Source organism: Pan troglodytes, chromosome 2 (genome assembly GCF_028858775.2).
Source record: "Pan troglodytes isolate AG18354 chromosome 2, NHGRI_mPanTro3-v2.0_pri, whole genome shotgun sequence".
Taxonomy (NCBI): domain Eukaryota; kingdom Metazoa; phylum Chordata; class Mammalia; order Primates; family Hominidae; genus Pan; species Pan troglodytes.
In genome coordinates this window covers 124,929,481-124,947,291 of record NC_086015.1, presented here as the reverse complement: position 1 = coordinate 124,947,291, position 17,811 = coordinate 124,929,481, and the positions used below count along the sequence as shown (strand labels likewise).

The following is a 17,811-nucleotide window of genomic DNA, read 5'->3' as shown; positions in this document are numbered from 1 at the left end:
ACAGTTGGGAAACACAGAGTAAGAGTTGAGGAGGAACCTACCTGGCTCTTAGTCCTTGGTGATGGGCAAGGTCACCACTAGTAGGCTTTTATCCTTTTATGGCCAGAAGGCCTGGTTGTGAGTGGTTGTAGCAAATCAGCATCTGGAGATAGAAACAAAAGGGAGGGGCTTAAACCCAAGGCAAGTGTTTCAGGAGCCATCTAGCACCAACATCAAGCAAAGTGTTGCCTGGTTTCTGCTGACAATCTACAACCCACTAAGGCCTGTCTCCCCTAGGTACTGAGCTGGGAGGAGGACCACAGGAGACGAAAACAGTGTCTGCCCTTGAAGAGCATATGGTCTCAGGGAAACAAACCCACACAGGAAATGTAACAGATCAGGAAGTAGTCACTGATGTACACTAGCACTGAGTACCAAGTGCTGATGGAGCCCAAGAGAAGGCATGATTGTTCTGCTGGGGCTAGTTTCTGTGTTCGTAGATCACAGAATCTCAGAATGTCAGAAATCAAGGAGACTACAGATGAGCTATGTTAACCCCTTCATTATTTTCCACTGGGAAAATCAGAGATAATTGCTGATTTGCCAAATTATTAAAGTTAGTATTTCTTAATCGCCTGGTCTGATACCTGGCAAATGAGTACCTACTCTGTTGATGCCCTTGTGATGGTCCCTCAGAGGCTTAGTCACAGAGCTGGGGTGACAGCCAGGGCTTCTGACTCCCAGTCCGTGTACTTTGATGCAGGAGGTCAGCATCGCAACAAGGCCTCACCAGATTACTCTCTGGTTCTCACCTCTAGATAGCACTTCTTACCTTTCTGGTTTCTGGTCAATAGGTCAAGGATATTAGATAAATTGTCTCTATTTCAGAAACTCTTTATTTCAAAAATGTGTGAATGGGAGAGTCAGGCTGAGGCCTCAGAGGAGCCACAGGAAGGAGGATGGGACCATCAGTCCTCATTGCTTCCTTATTGCTCATGACTATTTCAGAAACTTCTCCATTCCAGTTTTCTGTGTAACAGTCCTTTTGTTGCACAGCAGCCCAGGAGCCAGGGGATGAGAAGCAGAGGGGTAGTAAGGATGTTTTGCTGTCTCCAACCGCATCAGGGAAAGCCAAGCTGCTTTCAGCCATGACTCCCGGCTAACTCAGTCAATATCTCTCCAGTGTCCCCTTAGCATCTCTTTAACTGATTTACCCAGACTTCCCCTGGGCTGGTTTTTAAGGGGTTGCTCAATGGAGAAGATGGAGCTTTCAAGTGGAAATAGAAAACTGGAGAATCTGAAGGCCTAGGTGGAGACAGGAGAACCCGAGGAGTGGTTGTAAAGGGACTCTTTGGAGACAATGGAGAGCATGGGGAAGGTCTCCAATGGGATGAGGTGTCTGAGGAGGGAAGGATTGCCAGCTAGCAAGTGCTGCCAGGGTCAAGAAGTCTCAGTGGCGACCACAGCAGATGAGCATTGTCTGTTGTTACTTCTTCACACCAAATCCACAGATGCAGAGCAACTGTGCCGCTCTTCCTTCTGCATAGTCCGGAAGGCCGACTAGAACACTGGGAATGCCCTAGCAGAATAAGTTTGACACCCTTCCAAGCTAGGGTTCTCTAAATATTTCTGCAACATTTATTTAGTTGATAAAAACTGAATACCTCTTAATGTTCAAAATCAGATTTATTACATATTATTCTTTTTTCTTTTCTACGGTAAATTGTCAACTTGAAAACATGCTATTTTTTGACTTTAGCAATTAATTGAACCATTTTTTAAAAATTGAGTAATAACTGACTTATTCCCAGCAAATAATGCTTTCCCAATGCATTGTTCCATGTGGAAATTTCAGCCGACTGTCGCTGCTGACCTTACACAGCTGTGAGGTGACCAGACTCAGGGTGGAGGTGGGACAGCACTTGGACCAGAGGCTGGAAAAATTCTCAGTGTAGTTCAGCAGGTTGTAAAGAGGGATGTACATGTTCACTTTGTGAGAAGCAGAACCAATTTGTATTTCAACAGCAACAAAGGAATCATATATAGAAACCTGAGTGAAATAAGGCCATAATTCTAGGGATATTATAGCACCGCTCATTGCCAACCACCTCCAGCCACTGCCTGGCTGGCCTCGGGACACAAGTGAACAATTCCAGCAATTTTGACTCGTGGGTTACCTAGTGTTACCCACACCCATGATGACTTCTCTCTAGCCCCAGGTGGGCCCAGCCCACATCAGTTCGTCTTGATTAAAGTCCCATCTCTCATCTTGTAACTGAGCAGAAAAGCCTTCCTACAACTCCCATTTGCTTTGCTTCATTTTCTATTTTCTTCTAAGAAAAAAAAAATGGCAGGAAATATTGGGCTGCTATATTTTGACTTCAACATTCCTATTTTCCCTCCTCTTGATCCTTTTTTGTCCCTAATTATTCCCATCTCCGGTCACTCTCAGATGTGGAAGTCTGTAGTGGGCCATGATGTGTCTGTTTCCGTGGAGACCCAGGGTGATGATTGGGACACAGATCCTGACTTTGTGGTGAGTTTGGAAGTAGCTTTGCTTGGACAGTGCAGAGGGTGGGGTGAGGAGGGCATCTGGGCCACTCTGTGATCTTTGAGGATGCTTGGAAAAGGGCCTTCTAGGACTGAGACAGCCCTCATACTGGGACTAATTGGTAGGACAATTGGCTGTCACCTGTGGGGCATGCACGATACCTGGTATCAGGGATGAAAAGAGACAGGTGTGAGTTTGACAGTGTGATTGACAGGCCATGGCAGGCTATACTGAAGGTGAGAAGCAGGTGAACCTGGGTCTCCCCTGGCCCATGATCCAGGATTCAAGCTGGGCATGTGTAATTGGGGGATTAAAAAGCTGTAGGAGACCAGATGGGGTAGGCATGAAGTAGGCAGAGGAGGAACGGAGGTTTCAGAGCTCACTAGTTTAATTCTTTGTGTTTTCTTGTTTGTTTTTTGAGACAGAGTCTCACTCTGTCACCCAGGCTGGAGTACAGTGGTGCAATCTCAGCTCACTGCAACCTCTGCCTCCCAGGTTCAAGCGATTCTCCTACCTCAGCCTCCCAAGTAGTCCCTGCAGTTGGGACTACAGGTGCATGCCACCACACCTGGCTAATTTTTGTATTTTTTTGGTAGAGATGGGGTTTCACGATGTTGGCCAAGCTAGTCTTGAGTTCCTGACCTAAAGAGATCCACCCGCCTCGGCCTCCTAAAATGCTAGGATTACAGGCATAAGCCACCATGCCTGGCCTCACCAGTTTAATTCTTACATGGGGTCAGGATGGGATAAATATAGAGGGGATGTGAATAAAGACCCAGACTGAAGAAGGCAGTGGACACAGGGGACATGGAGGGCATGTGTCAGTTGGGTGGCCCTTCTCAATGTGGCACATTTCTTGCCGTCATGTATTACTGCGTGCTGTCGTTTGCAGAATGACATCTCTGAAAAGGAGCAACGATGGGGAGCCAAGACCATCGAGGGGTCTGGACGCACAGAACACATCAAGTAGGTGCCAAAAGGACTGGAGAAAAGGAAGGGGGTTATGGGAAGAGCCCAAAGAAAACTCGGAGACTTGGGGGAAGGTGAGGGAGGAAAAGGATAGGGTAGTTCATGTCTATGTATTATTGTGTTTGGTTTTTTTTCTAGAGTCTGTTCCTGTGTGTACCTGTGTGTCATTGCATATTTCCATTTTATGTCTCTCCTCTTACCCTCCTCAACCCTATTATCTATCTTTTATACCTAACAACTCTGCTATTTCCCCAAGTGGGTCTATTGGATTAACTGCCTCCCTTCCTTTAGTAAGGCATGAGAGATTCATAGAGGAAGTGGCCCAAATACTAAGGTCCTCTCTATCTATTTACCTGGCAATCATCTATCTCCTATCTATCTCTTCAGATAAATGTAAATATGTATTTAGAATTCAGGGTGACTTCCTTCAGATGAACTAAGAACAATTCAGTAAAATGTCAAGGTGAAGAACTCAGAATAAATGCTATAAAAAGAGGCCACTTCAGCTCCCATAACTGGCCCAAATAACTTTTTAAATACAGATTTGTACTTAGCTATTTGACAGAAGTTGGAAGCCATGAATGGTAATATGAAGAAATGTAACACTTGGAAAACCTGTTGATAAAAACTATTTTGGCAACGATGTTCAGGGATCTTTAAGATTATAGCCCCATATGCATTTTACCAGAAACAAACAAACAAACAAAACCCTCCGATACCAGAAGATAAAAGGAACTTACAGACATATCCAGGGGTTTCTGTGGGATATGTCATACATTCAGGCTGAGAGATCCCCTTCTCTCTTCCACGGATGATTCAGGATCATCTAACCAGGACCATCTGCTTTGGATAGTATCAGAATGTCAAACATTAGTAGCAAGGTCGACACAATAAATAGTGTAACAAGCAAAAATTCAACAACTACACACAAAATGGCAAGATTAATACAGTTTTAAGCTCCATTTTTAACTCCCCCTACTGCACCCTAAAAGCAGTGTTTTTACCTCTAGATTTTAAAAAGTGTCAGTGGATGACCACATTGCACAAGCAACATACTGTGAAAGCCTGGCACAAGTTTCTACAACTGCAGAAATAAATGGTTTCGGCCGGGCATGGTGGCTTACGCTTGTAATCCCAAAACTTTGGGAGGCCAAGCCAGGAAGATCACTTGAGGTCAGGAGTTCAAGACCAGCTTGGGCAACATGATGAAACCCTGTGTCTACTAAAAATACAAAAATTAGACGGGCGTGGTGGTGGGCACCTGTAATCCCAGCTACTCAGGAGGCCAAAGCACGAGAGTCTCTTGAACCCAGGAGGCACAGGTTGCAGTGAGCTAAGATCGCACCACTGCACTCCAGCCAGGGTGATAGAGCGAGACTCAGTCTCAATAAATAAATAAATAAATAAATAAATAAATGGTTTCAATGAAGTAGCTATAATGAATATTATTCTTAAACCATGCCATTCTGGAAAAAGATTGAAACAATGGAACAGGGTCATTCAGGAAGCTTCTGTGATACCCCTCTATAGACTCATAGATCAAAAAAAAAAAAAAAAAAAAAACACAAGACCCTTTTCCTTTTCTGAATAAAGGCCACTCAACGCTGGTATTCTGGGAATTATCCAGATGAGGATGCACACTTCTTCCCTTTGGTGGTATTGTAGCCAATGAGGTTTATCCGAGGTGTGATTATTGCTAATTGAAAACTTCCCAACACTCCGCCATGACGACTTGCAATATAGTAGGCATTGGCAAAAAAAAAAAAAAAAAGAGCAAGCAACCCTCATAAAAAAATGAAATAACTTAAAAAAAAATAGCCACCCTGAAGATGTATAGTTACAGGTCAATGGGATAGCCAATGTCTAATGCAGTACTTAGCACTTCTGAGCAGCTCAGTGATGTTAGTTTTGTTTCCTGTTAATATAGGTTAGTTTAATCAGATTTCCTTTCTAAAATCTAACAAACATGTAAACAGACAACAGCCCTTTTTTCTCCTAAGTGGTGTCTACCTGGACTGTTGGATTGCACAACTCCTATACACAGATCACTCTGACGGGTGCTGCCTGGAGTGGTACAACATGGTGACCCTGCACATTTCCTTGTTAACCTAACTGAATCTATCAGATAGAATAAACGATGGAGATATTGACAAAAAAATCTCGCTCATCTCCCATTTACCCAGGTTATCAAGGAGTGAAAGCCTGGTATCTGCTGGTAACAGGCCAGGTGGCTTTAGACAAGTCCCTTTTCCTCTCTGATTCTCATTTTGCCCATCTGGATCAAAAAGACCTCTAGAGGACTTTCCAGTAGTAAGTCCCCACTATTTGGGGATTCCCTCTCGTTAGTGTGGGCTAAGTCAGTCTTTAACATCTGATGGGAATCACCATGGTCCTTGGAAAGGAGAGGGAAATTGGAGAGGAGAACAGTAGCTGTAGATGCTAACACTGACAGATCCCAAAATGAAAAAACAAAAAACAAACAAACAAAACAAAACAGTAGCTGTAGAGCTGAGACGACTAAAAGCAGGAAAAGGAAGTGGTTGCAGTTCTTACTAATCTTACTACCTTCCCCACACCGTGATGTCTCTTTTTAGGTCTGTCTTGAATAAATTTAGTTTGGATAGTAATTTGGTAATTCAGTGAATAATTCAAATGGTCCTATGCATCCCTTATCCATTCTGTAAAGGAACTGCCTGGTTTTCAAGAACTATCACCCTTCTCTCCACCTTCTTTTCTCCACTCTTGCCCATTCATTCTCAAGACTCAAGGGTGTCTTTTCCCTTGACCAGTTTGTTTATTTTCAGATCTGTCACAGACTGATACTTTTGTAAAATAAAATACAATTAAGTTTCTGGAAAAATAAATGGTTAAAAATAACATAGACAATACAAACACAGTTTTTATTTTTAAATTCAACAGATATAAAATCACGATGTTGTCAGGCATGCTAGTCTGTGCCTATAGACCCAGCTACTCAGGAGGCTGAGGCAGGAGGATCACTTGAGTCCAGTAGTTCTGGGCTATAGTGCTCTATGCTGATTGGGTCTCCACGCTGAATTCTGAATCAATATAGTGACCTCCCACCTCCCAGGAGCAGGGGACCATAGGTCGCCTAAGAAGGGGTCAACTTGCCCAGGTCAGAAATGGAGCAGGTCAAAACTCCAGTGCTGATCAGTAGTGGGATTGTGTCTGTGAGTAGCCACTGCACTCCAGCCTGGGCAACAGTGAGACCCCATTTCTAAAAAAGAAAAAGAAAAGGAATAAAATCACTATGTCAAATTGCTATAAAAGTTTCTAAACACATATTCTCAATTTTTATTCTTATTTCCCTGTGAAACAGAAACAGTTCAGCTTGTGGACCACACACTGAGTGGCACTGCTCTGGAATAATCTTTCAGCACTTCCTGGAACCTGTCTGGCCTTTAGATTAAATCTTTACTGAGCTATAATCGTAGGATGTCTGCCTCAGTGGCCCTGTCCTCTTCTTGTGCCCTGACATTTTATAGCAAGTGGAAATAAAGAATGGTGTAATGCCAAGAGTATAGAAATAGAATTCTGGAGCTCTAGGGACTGATTCCAGCTCTGCTGTAAAAAGGCTTATGATGCTGAGGAGAGTAATAATATTTTAACATCCTATCTTGATTTCCAGCACTGACTGGAGATTATAGTACCATCCCTGTTTACCTCACAGGGGTACTGGGAAGAGCCATGGCTATAACTTAAGAATAATGACTAACATATATTAAGCTATTATATGTCATGCAAAACACAGAGTACTTTTTAAAAACAATCCTATATCATAGATGACGTTGGCATCCTGATTTCACAGAAAAGTGAATGGATATATTAATGTTTAGCAATTTGTCCGAGGATACAGAGATACAGGTTGAGCATCCCTAATCCAAAAGTTCAAAATCTAAAATGTTCCAAAATCTGAAATTTTTGAAAGCCCACATGATACCACAAGTAGAAAATTCCACACCTGACTACATGTGATGGGTCTCAGTCAAAATACAGGTGCACAACAGTTTTTCCAGCATCCCCAAGGGAAAAATAAAGTTACCTTCATTTATTTAGTTCTTCTTTAATACCTTCCTTAATATAGTGTATATGACACATAAATGAATTTCCTGTTTACACATGGGTCTCGTCCCCAAGATATCTCATTATGTATATGCAAATATTCTAAAACCTGAAAAAATCCTGAATCCAAAACACTTCTGGTCCCAAGCGTTTGGGATGAGGGATAGTCAACCTGTAGTAATTTGAATTCGGCTCAGTCCGACTCCATGGGCTGAAATCTTAACCAATATATTGTTTTTGTCTAATAAACATAATATCGTCATGTCCGTAATTCTTTTGTTGAAATGAAATGCAAATTCCCATGAACTAAGCTATTGCCAATTCCCTAAGGCTGCTTGCTATTCTGTTTACAGTGACAAAGTACTTGATAAGTTGGCCTTAATAATACTACAGTCACTTCATAAACAAACCTCTTTATGAGTGCCCAAAGTCTCTTTCATTTAATGTTTTCTTCACTTTATTATTTTTCAAAAATTAACTTTGTTTTTTTTGAGACGGAGTTTCGCTCTGTCATCCAGGCTGGAGTGCAGTGGTACGATCTCGGCTCACTGAAACCTCCGCCTCTGCCTCCCAGCTTCAAGTGATTCTCCTACCTCAGCTTCCCGAGTAGCTGGGATTACAGGCATGTGCCACCTCACCCAGCTAATTTGTGTATTTTTAGTAGAGACGGGGTTTAACCATGTTGGCCAGACTGGTCTTGAACTCCTGACCTCAAGTGATCCGCCTGCCTCGGCCTCCTACAGTGCTGGGATTACAGGTGTAAGCCACCATGCCCAGGCAAAAATTAAATTTATTGATACCTAATCATTATAAGCAAATAGTTCAATGAGTTTTGACTATATATATATAATATAACCACCAATGCAATCAAGATATAGAATATATCTATTACCATGAAAATTTCCCTGCACCTCTTTGCAGTCAATACAGCCCGTACTGATCTTTTTGTCACTATAGATTAGTTTTGTCTGGCATAGAATTTCATGCAAACAGAATAATATAGAATGTATTGTTTTGTGTTGTCTTCTTTCAGCATAATGTTTTCCAGATTTATCCATGGTGTTGTGTATATAAGTCTTTTGTTCTTTTATATTGTCATGTAGTGTCCCATTGTATGGATATGTCACAGTTTTATTATTCATTATCCTGTCAATAGACATTTGGATTATTGACAATTTGGATCTATTACAAATGAAACTGTCATGGGCATTTGGGTACAAATCTTTTTGTTGACATATCCTTATTTCTCTTGGGAAATTGCCAGAAGTAGAATTGCTGAGTCATATAATAAGTGTATGTTAAACATTTTGAGAGACTCTCAAACTCTTTTCCAAAGGGAATTTACCCTCTTTCATTCCTACCAGTAATGTGTGGGTTTCAGATGCTCCACATTTTTGTCAACATTTGTTATTGTTAGTATTTTTAAATTTAGCTGGGTGCAGTGGCTCATGCCTGTAATCCCAGCACTTTAGGAGGCCAAGGCAGGAGGATGACTTGAGCGCAGGAGTTCAGGACCATCTGGACAACGTGGAGAGATTCAGAGTCTACAAAAAAATTAAAAATTGGCTGGCTGTGGTCTGAGCTATTCAGGAGGCTGAGGCAGGAGAAGCACTTGAGCCCAGGGGGTTGAGGCTGCAGTGAGCCATGTTTGCCCCACTGCACTCCAGCCTGGGTGACAGACTGAGATCCTCTCTAAAAGACAAACAAAACAAAACAACAACAACAACAACAAAACCAACTTAACCACTCTTTTAAGTTAATTTGAATTTCTCTGATGACCAGTTTTATTGAGTATATTTTCATTTGCCATTCATATATCTTCATATATCTTCTTTATGAAGTATCTGTTCACATCTTTTTCTCACTTTTAAAGTGAGTTGTTTGTCTTTTTATTAAGTTGCTGAAAGTTCTTTATATATTCTGGATGTAAGTCTTTTGTGAAATATGTGTTTTACAAGTGTATTCTCCCAGAACATAACTTGCTTTTTCACTTTATTGATTGATTGAGATGGAGTCTTGCTCTGTTGCCCAGGCTGGAGTGCAGTGACATGATCTCAGCTCACTGCAACCTCTGCCTCCTGGGTTCAAGCGATTCTGCTGCTTCAGCCTCCTGAGTAGCTGGGACTCAGGCGCCCACCATCAAGCCCAGCTAATTTTTGTATTTTTGGTAGAGACTGGGTTTCACCATAGTGGCTAGGCTGGTCTTGAGCTCCTGACCTTGTGATCCACCCACCTTGACCTCCCAAAGTGCTGAGATTACAGGCGTGAGCCACCACACCTGGCCACTTTTTCATTTTATTAATGGCATCTTTTTAAGAGCAAAAGATCTTAATCCTGATGATGTCTAATTTATTGAAAAAAAATTTATGGGGCTAATGCTTTATGTGTCTAAGAAATATTTACCTACCCCAAAGTTGTGAAGACTTTCTTTGATGTTTTGTCCTAAAGGACTGACAGTTTTAGCTTTTACATTTAAGTCTATGACCCATTTCAAGTAGACTTTTCTGTGCAGTGTGAGGTCAAGATTGAGGTTCATTTTTCTCCGTGTGATTATTTAGTTGTTCAACAATATTAAAAGAGTATTCTGTTCCCATTGACTTACCTGGCATCTTTGACCACATACATGTGGGTCTATTTCTGGACTCTATTCTGTTCTGTTGATCTATTTTCTACCCTGACAGCATACCATACTGCACTGATTATTGTAGCTTTATAAGTCAAGAAATCATGTAGTCCTCAACTTTGCTCTCCTTAAAAAAAAAAAAAAGAAACAAAAGATTTTACTATTCCAGGACTTTACATTTTCACATAAAATTTACAATTCACTAGTCAATTCCTACAAGAATGCCTGTTCAGATTTTGATTGGGATTGCATTGAATCTATAGATCATTTTAGGGAGAACTGACATCTTAATGATATTGAGTTTTCCAATCCATGAACATGGGATATCTCTCCATTTATTTAGATCTTCTTTAATATTTTCAGAAATATTTTTTAGTGTTTAGGTCTTGCACATACTTTGTTAAGTTTATCCTAAAATGTTTCATGTTATTTCATGTATTTATATTTAACTTCCAGTTTCCAAATGTTTATGGCCAGTATGTAAAAATACAATTGATTTTGATATAATGACCTTGTATCCTGTGACCTAGCCAAATGCACAATGCTTTAGTAGCTTTTTTTGTGTGAATTCTTTAGGATTTTCTACATACATGATCAGGTCATCTGTGAATAAAAACCTTACATTCTGAGTCACTCACATTTGTGCTTTTAGTTTTGTTATAAAAAACAAACACAGATTGAGGAATGAGTCATCTTTGAGGTGCTACATTTTGCTTGGTTCACATAAACTGCATTGCTTTATCAATACAAAGTCTTTTAAAACTTAAATTGGATATCTGAGAGTTAATATGTCAAAAGTTTCTTAGGCACAACACAGCATATTGAATTGGAATTTTTTGTTTTCCTCTCTATCTCTTCTAGCTGTCCTCTATCTCCATACATAAAACATTTTTGTGTCCTCAGAGCCTAACAGTACCTCACACTTAAAAGTTGTTTAGTTAATAGTTATAAAATGAAGGAATGATGTAATTAAGACCTGTTTAGGCCAGGCGTGGTGGCTCACGCCTGTAATCCCAGCACTTTGGGAGGCCAAGGCAAGAGGATCACTTGAGGTCAGGAGTTTGAGACCAGCCTGGCCAACATGGTGAAACCCTGTCTCTACTAAAAATACAAAATCTAGCGGGGCATGACATGCATGCCTGTAATCCCAGCTACTCTGGAGGCTGAGGCAAGAGAATCACTTGAATCCGGGAGGCGGACATTACAGTGAGCTGAGATCATACCACTGCACTCCAGCCTGGGCGACAGAGCAAGATTCTGTCTCAATAATAATAATAATAATAAAGACCTGTTTAGAATGACTTCCACTATAACCTAAAGAAGTCTGTTTTCTTTGGGCCTCAACAATTTCATTCAAATTATATCATTGGTATGATCCCCTGACTAGTTTTTCTGTTATCCTTTAGATGAATATTTCTGAGTATCATTTTCTAATCCCTTTTAAAAACTTGTTTTAACTATAATATAGTTATAACCCATTTAACAATTATTATATTCATTAAAAAATTGCAGATTTTTTCCATTTGAAAGTAAATTTTGGCCCCATTTTCTTCATCTTTCATCTGAATACTTCAGTTGGAAGATATTGGGCAGGCATTTACATGTCCTTGGTACTAGTAGCTTATGACACAGTGTTGGTGTTGAACTGACAACACAAGATCTCTGCTTTCAACGCTGCCAGAGAGTTTAGAGGAGGCATGGGAACAGGGGATTCTTCCAGCACTTGGCTTAATTTCATCTGGTTCGTAGCCAGCTTTCTAAAATTAACTGCGGCTAAAGCTGAGAAGGCTTTTTAAAAAGACATTTGGTAGAATTATCCACTAAAGGCCACCAGATGGATCTATTCTTCCTTAAAAGAAGACAATTTCTGCTGTGAGACAGCCATTCTACGTATAACCAATGTGTCTGGTTGTCCTGAGCTGGTAAAGTCCCAGCTCACCATCTAACATCACTATCTTAATACCCTAAACCCTCATTGCTTGCTGCAGAAAGTCAAATTTCTTATTTAGGGTTCTCTTGCCCAAATGTTTCCAAGAATCCCCGGATCCTTATATGTGTCCAAATAACAGATCTGATTGTCACGTGGGGCTGAGCTATCACTTCATATCCTCAAGCCAAAGAGGTTGGCCAAGATGGCTTTCTGCCCTCTTAATTGTTGCAGTCACCTTCATGGTAAAGATGGAAGTGGGTGTGAAGTAAGAAAGATAATGCCTTTTTTTGGTGGTACTTTCTCTTAGGGATAGAGGTGTCCCTTCAAATCAAGATAATTTGAGGCTTAAAGTGTTATAGCAATAACTGTGAGTGGATTTTCTTAGTTAGTTTTCATTAGTCCTTAGTTTTCTCAGGTATTATCAGCCTGGGGGGAAGGGGCAGAAGATCTTAATTCATGACCAAAAAGCATAAAAAATACCACTAATGTTTACATAAATTTCCCCAGTTCTGTGTTTTTATAAGCATTATTTTTAATGACTTCCTGGTACACTAGTGAAAGGTAGTATTTCAATTTATTTAACTATTATCCAACCATTGGTCATATAGATTGTTTCTTAGTTATTGCTATTATATACGATGCTTCAATGAGTATCATTTAGACATTAAGGACATTAAGCTTTGCCATATTTAAAATCATTTCCCTGGTGTAGACTGCTAAAACTAGAATGTGTAGGTCCAATGGTATGTGAATATTTTTCTGCTTTTTGAGACACATCCTCTAATTGATAGAAAGCAGATCCATTCAGAAAAGAAAATAACTTTCCAGTTATCAGAATATAGGTATCATTGTCCTCTAATATTTAAGAACATGAAAAATGGGACTAAAGATCAGAAGGTTATTTTAGTGAGCAAAATAACAGACTAGAGGAAATATTATTGGCCTATGGAGAGTTTAAATCAGGCTATGGTATGCAAGCCAGACTGATCTTTTACTTCCAGACCCATCACTAGTATATTTTGGGGGCCCAGGTTATTACTGAAAATAAACAGGACAGACTTCAAGACTTCCATTTTTCTGGGAAGATGGGTTTCTTGATCTCCCTAGGATAGATGAGCCTTGGTCATGTGGTTTCTTCCAGCATCCACCAGCTGAGGAACAAAGTATCAGAGGAGCATGATGTTCTCAAGAAGAAAGAGATGGAGTCAGGGCCCAAAGCATCCCATGGCTATGGAGGTCGGTTTGGAGTAGAAAGAGACCGAATGGACAAGGTAAGTTGAAAGGGAAAGATTTGCTTTAAAAAAATACAAGCCGGGTGCAGTGGCTCACGCCTGTAATCCCAGCACTTTGGAAGGCCAAGGTGGGTGGATCATGAGGTTAGGAGATCGAGACCATCCTGGCTAACACGGTGAAACCCCATCTCTACTAAAAATACAAAAAATTAGCCGTGCGTCGTGGTGGGTGCCTGTAGTCCCAGCTACTCAGGAGGCTGAGGCAGGAGAATGGCGTGAACCTGGGAGGCAGAGCTTGCAGTGAGCCGAGATCATGCCACTGCACTCCAGCCTGGGGGACAGAGCGAGACTCTGTCTCAAAAAAATAAAATAAAATAAAATAAATAAATAATACATTAAAAAATTGATATATATACTTATATATTTTGTAAATATGTATAAATAATTATATACTTATATATAATTATATACCTCTATAATAAGAGCCAACTATATATAAGTATATATAATTGACTCTATAATAAATAATTGGCTCTATAATAATTGGCTATAAAATAATTGGCTCTATAAGAGCCAATTATATGTAAGTATATAATTATATAAGTATATATTTATTATATATACTTATATATTTTATATATGTTATAAATATAATATAATGTATATTATATTTTATATATTATATTATATATAAGTGTATATATATTATAAGTATATATAATATATACTTATAATATATAATATATAATAAGTATATATTATATATAAATATATATTTATATATAATAAATATATAAAAATATATATAATATATACTTATATACTTATATATAACAGATACTATATATAAGTATATATAATCTATAATATATCTATATTATATATTATATATCATATATAATATATAATCTACATTATTAATACATTATATTACATAGTAATAATATGTAATATAATGTAATATTATTTTATACTATAATTAATATATAATATATATTATATTATATAAGTATTATAAAATATAATACATAAAATATAATATATATTATATTTTATGTATTATATTTTATAATACTTATATAATATAATATATATTATATTTTATATATACTTATATAATATAATATATATTATATTTTATATATACTTATATAATATAATATATATTATATTTTATATATTATATTTTATATACTTATATATAATATAATATATATTATATATTAATTATAGTATATAATAATATTACATTATATTACATATTATTACTATATAATATAATGTATTAATAATGTAGATTATATATTTTATAATATGATATATAATATATAATATAGATATATATTATATATACTTATATATAGTATCTGTTATATATGTATATATTATATATAAGTATATAATTAACATATTATATATTAATACAAGTATATAATTAATATATTATATAAATACATTATATATTATATACTTATATAATTATTTATAAATATATTTATAAATATATATTATTAATATATGTTACATAATTATAAGTAAATGTAAATATATAAATTTATATTATGTATATTTAAATATATTATAATTATATGATATAACATATTTATATTATAAATATATAGTTTATTCATAAATATATAGTATATAATATTTAAGTATATTAAAAAATTTTGCTAAAACACCCAGATACTTTTGTTCTAGATCAAAATATATATTTTTTGACTCATTCATTGGTTCATGAGTTAAAACTCATTCAAAAGTACAGTAGTCATTTGGTCTAAAATATAATGTCCACATATTATTTGTATCAAATGTTTCTGATCTCAACACATAAGATATACATGGCAGAAAATAAGAGCCAAGATATTAGAACTGCTGGCCTGTTGTAGCCCCAACCACATTGTAACTCCTAGACCAAGAAGACAGGGAGCACAAGTGGAGAAGGAAAAAATATGTTTTAAAATTATTTGCTGCATTTAAATGTTTATGTATTATGTCTATGTTGCAACTTCTCTTTATTATTTTCTTTACTGTGTATTTAGTGATTTTTTTTGTATACATGTCCTACATTACATAGTGTATAAAGCTCAGAGTTCACTTCTGAACTTTGATGGCCATACAGGAGCAAAGATCTAGAACAAAATCATTGGCTCTCCTAGTGAAATATTCCATCCCGGCTATGGCGTCCGGTCAGTCCCCTTGGTCTCTCCTCCACACTACCCCACACTACACTCTGTTCTGCTGCACAATGCTCTTGTTTCAGCTCTTTTTGTTTCTGGTTTAAACACTGCTCTGTCTACCTTGTCTCTATCCCCTGGTTCCCAGCCCATCCTATGGGAGTGTTCAGAATGAAGGATTCCTAATGGTATTAGAGAAGAACAGGGATGAGCAGGTCTCCAGAAAAAGTCATCTTGCTCTCCCATCGCGTATTCCTTGGCACCACTGTCAGAGGCTATAGATCTGACCCAGAATGGAATTTCTTACATGCCTACATCCCACTCCATATCTGTATTTATTTTTTTAAGGTCATTTTTATCTTTTCACTCACTCCATCCTTGATTTTTCTCAGAGTGCAGTGGGCCATGAGTATGTTGCCGAGGTGGAGAAGCACTCTTCTCAGACGGATGCTGCCAAAGGCTTTGGGGGCAAGTACGGAGTTGAGAGGGACAGGGCAGACAAGGTAAGTGACCACTCTCTCTCCCAACCACCCACCTCCAGTCATGTGAAAATTGCCCACAATCACCCCTGGATGGAGGCACATGCTTCTTTGTTGAAAGACAGGACAGTGGATGCTGTGAGGACCTGACACCGTCACAGGGATACCTCCCTCAGCAAGTTCCTTGGTGCCAATGTTGGAAGCCACATGCTGAACTGAAAGACAGTGATTCAAATAGGAGAAGACTCTCAAACTGTGTGTTTGAATGAATAATTCCTCAAGCCACTGGTTTTTATTATACTCATATGCATGAAGATAGAACAGAGAATCATCTAAGCTCTTCTTTTGGCTTAACATCAAAACTTATAAATACTCATGCCGTTTAGGAAAACAGATTCATCAGTTTAAATATTATTGCCATGGCAGCAGATAATCAAGTTAAACAACTAATTAGGGTTACTATTTACAGAATTTAGCATCAATCTATGAAGTCCAGATATCTTTAAAGACTCCTTTGTACAAAACAAAACAAAATGTTGTTTTAAAGAGAAAAAAAAGTACCGTATGATTACAGCATCATAACGTTGACAGGAGAGTAAGATTGATAACTCATCGATGTTTTTAGTTCCACGCCTTATTAGGTCGGATTCTTTGAACTCATTTTTTATGGTGCAGAATGGTGTCTCCTGCCCTGCAGCTGCACACAGAGAGAGGACAGTTCCTTCACAGTTAGCTGAGATTTTTTCTTTGTTTTTACCAAAAGTTGTTAATTAGGTGGACATGAATCCTTAAAGCTAAGGATTGGAAGCTAAGGCAGCTAAGTTCTAGAACATTAATTGTTTGCATCATGGGGGATAAAACCATGAAAAACAAAATCAGGAAAGTTTAAAACATACTGCAAAGCTAAGGGAAGATGTAGAAGGCAATAGTGGAATATGGAGCATGCAGTGTTCTAGAATCAGGATGGAATTCCCTGTTCCATCTTGGCACCACTCTTGCCTGCCTTTGTTTAATCACCGATTCTTACATCTTTTGCTCACAAGCCACAAATGGAATCACCCAGTCAGTGTGTCATGTAAATCAAGAAACAATACATGTTAATTAGTTCTTAATATGCAAAAACCCAGACTTGCTTAGATAACCATAGTTCCTGAGCCAGATGGAGAACAAAGCTCCAAAACTCTGCGGTAATGTTGGGTATCTGGGCAACATGTCCAGTCCCAGAGCCAGCTAGGATCCAGACTGTCCTGGTTGCAGTTATCCCACCAAAATCCACATATTTGTGTTTCCATTATTGAGTAATGAAAGAGAAGAGGCACAGCATTATCAACTGGGAATAGGGTAATGTCTCTTCATGAGCAGAGTGCTTTATACTTTACAAGGCACTTTTCTAGGTATCACATTTCACTTTTGTGAGGATTCGTTAGGAAGAAAAGCACTAAGTTAGTGAATGAAACTAAGTAGACACTTTACCTTGTCCCATTTAGTTCTCATGACATCCCAAATGAAGAGGGATCATTTCTCTCATTTTACAGTCGAGGTAGATAAGGCAGGCATGCCTCTCCTGATTTTATATTAAAAGAGACTGGGGCTTAGTAATATAAAGGAACATGCTTAAACTTCAACAACTATAAATAGGGGATGTAGGGTTTGAACCTAAAACTGTCTGTGTCCAGGGCCTATGTTCATTGCTCTGTAGTATCCTGTGTCCATACCAGCCTGTTTCTACATTAAACACCTATACTCAGCCTGAAGCCCCTACAAACTACCTCTGGGGCTGGCTAGGAG

General features: G+C 38.3%; 1 protein-coding gene, 1 long non-coding RNA gene and 1 pseudogene across 3 annotated transcripts in view; 2 read left to right on the top strand and 1 right to left on the bottom strand.

The window, feature by feature from the left end:
- Nucleotides 1-17,811, top strand: part of HCLS1 (hematopoietic cell-specific Lyn substrate 1) — a 29,695-nt gene that overhangs the window by 164 nt on the left and 11,720 nt on the right. For both annotated transcript variants that reach the window (XM_009446261.3, XM_063806159.1), the window contains exons 2-5: nucleotides 2,432-2,515; nucleotides 3,423-3,496; nucleotides 13,277-13,406; nucleotides 15,937-16,047. In XM_009446261.3, coding sequence (XP_009444536.1) covers nucleotides 2,432-2,515; nucleotides 3,423-3,496; nucleotides 13,277-13,406; nucleotides 15,937-16,047 — 399 coding nt within the window. The remainder of the gene's footprint in view (nucleotides 1-2,431; nucleotides 2,516-3,422; nucleotides 3,497-13,276; nucleotides 13,407-15,936; nucleotides 16,048-17,811) is intronic.
- LOC107970740 (uncharacterized) lies at nucleotides 42-16,977 on the bottom strand. The gene is made up of 5 exons (XR_001713571.4): nucleotides 16,585-16,977; nucleotides 10,185-10,332; nucleotides 6,632-6,737; nucleotides 4,240-4,339; nucleotides 42-142 (listed from the first exon to the last, which is right to left on the bottom strand). It is a non-coding gene; the product is annotated as an uncharacterized LOC107970740 (long non-coding RNA).
- Nucleotides 5,139-5,267, top strand: LOC112208705 (U4 spliceosomal RNA; annotated as a pseudogene).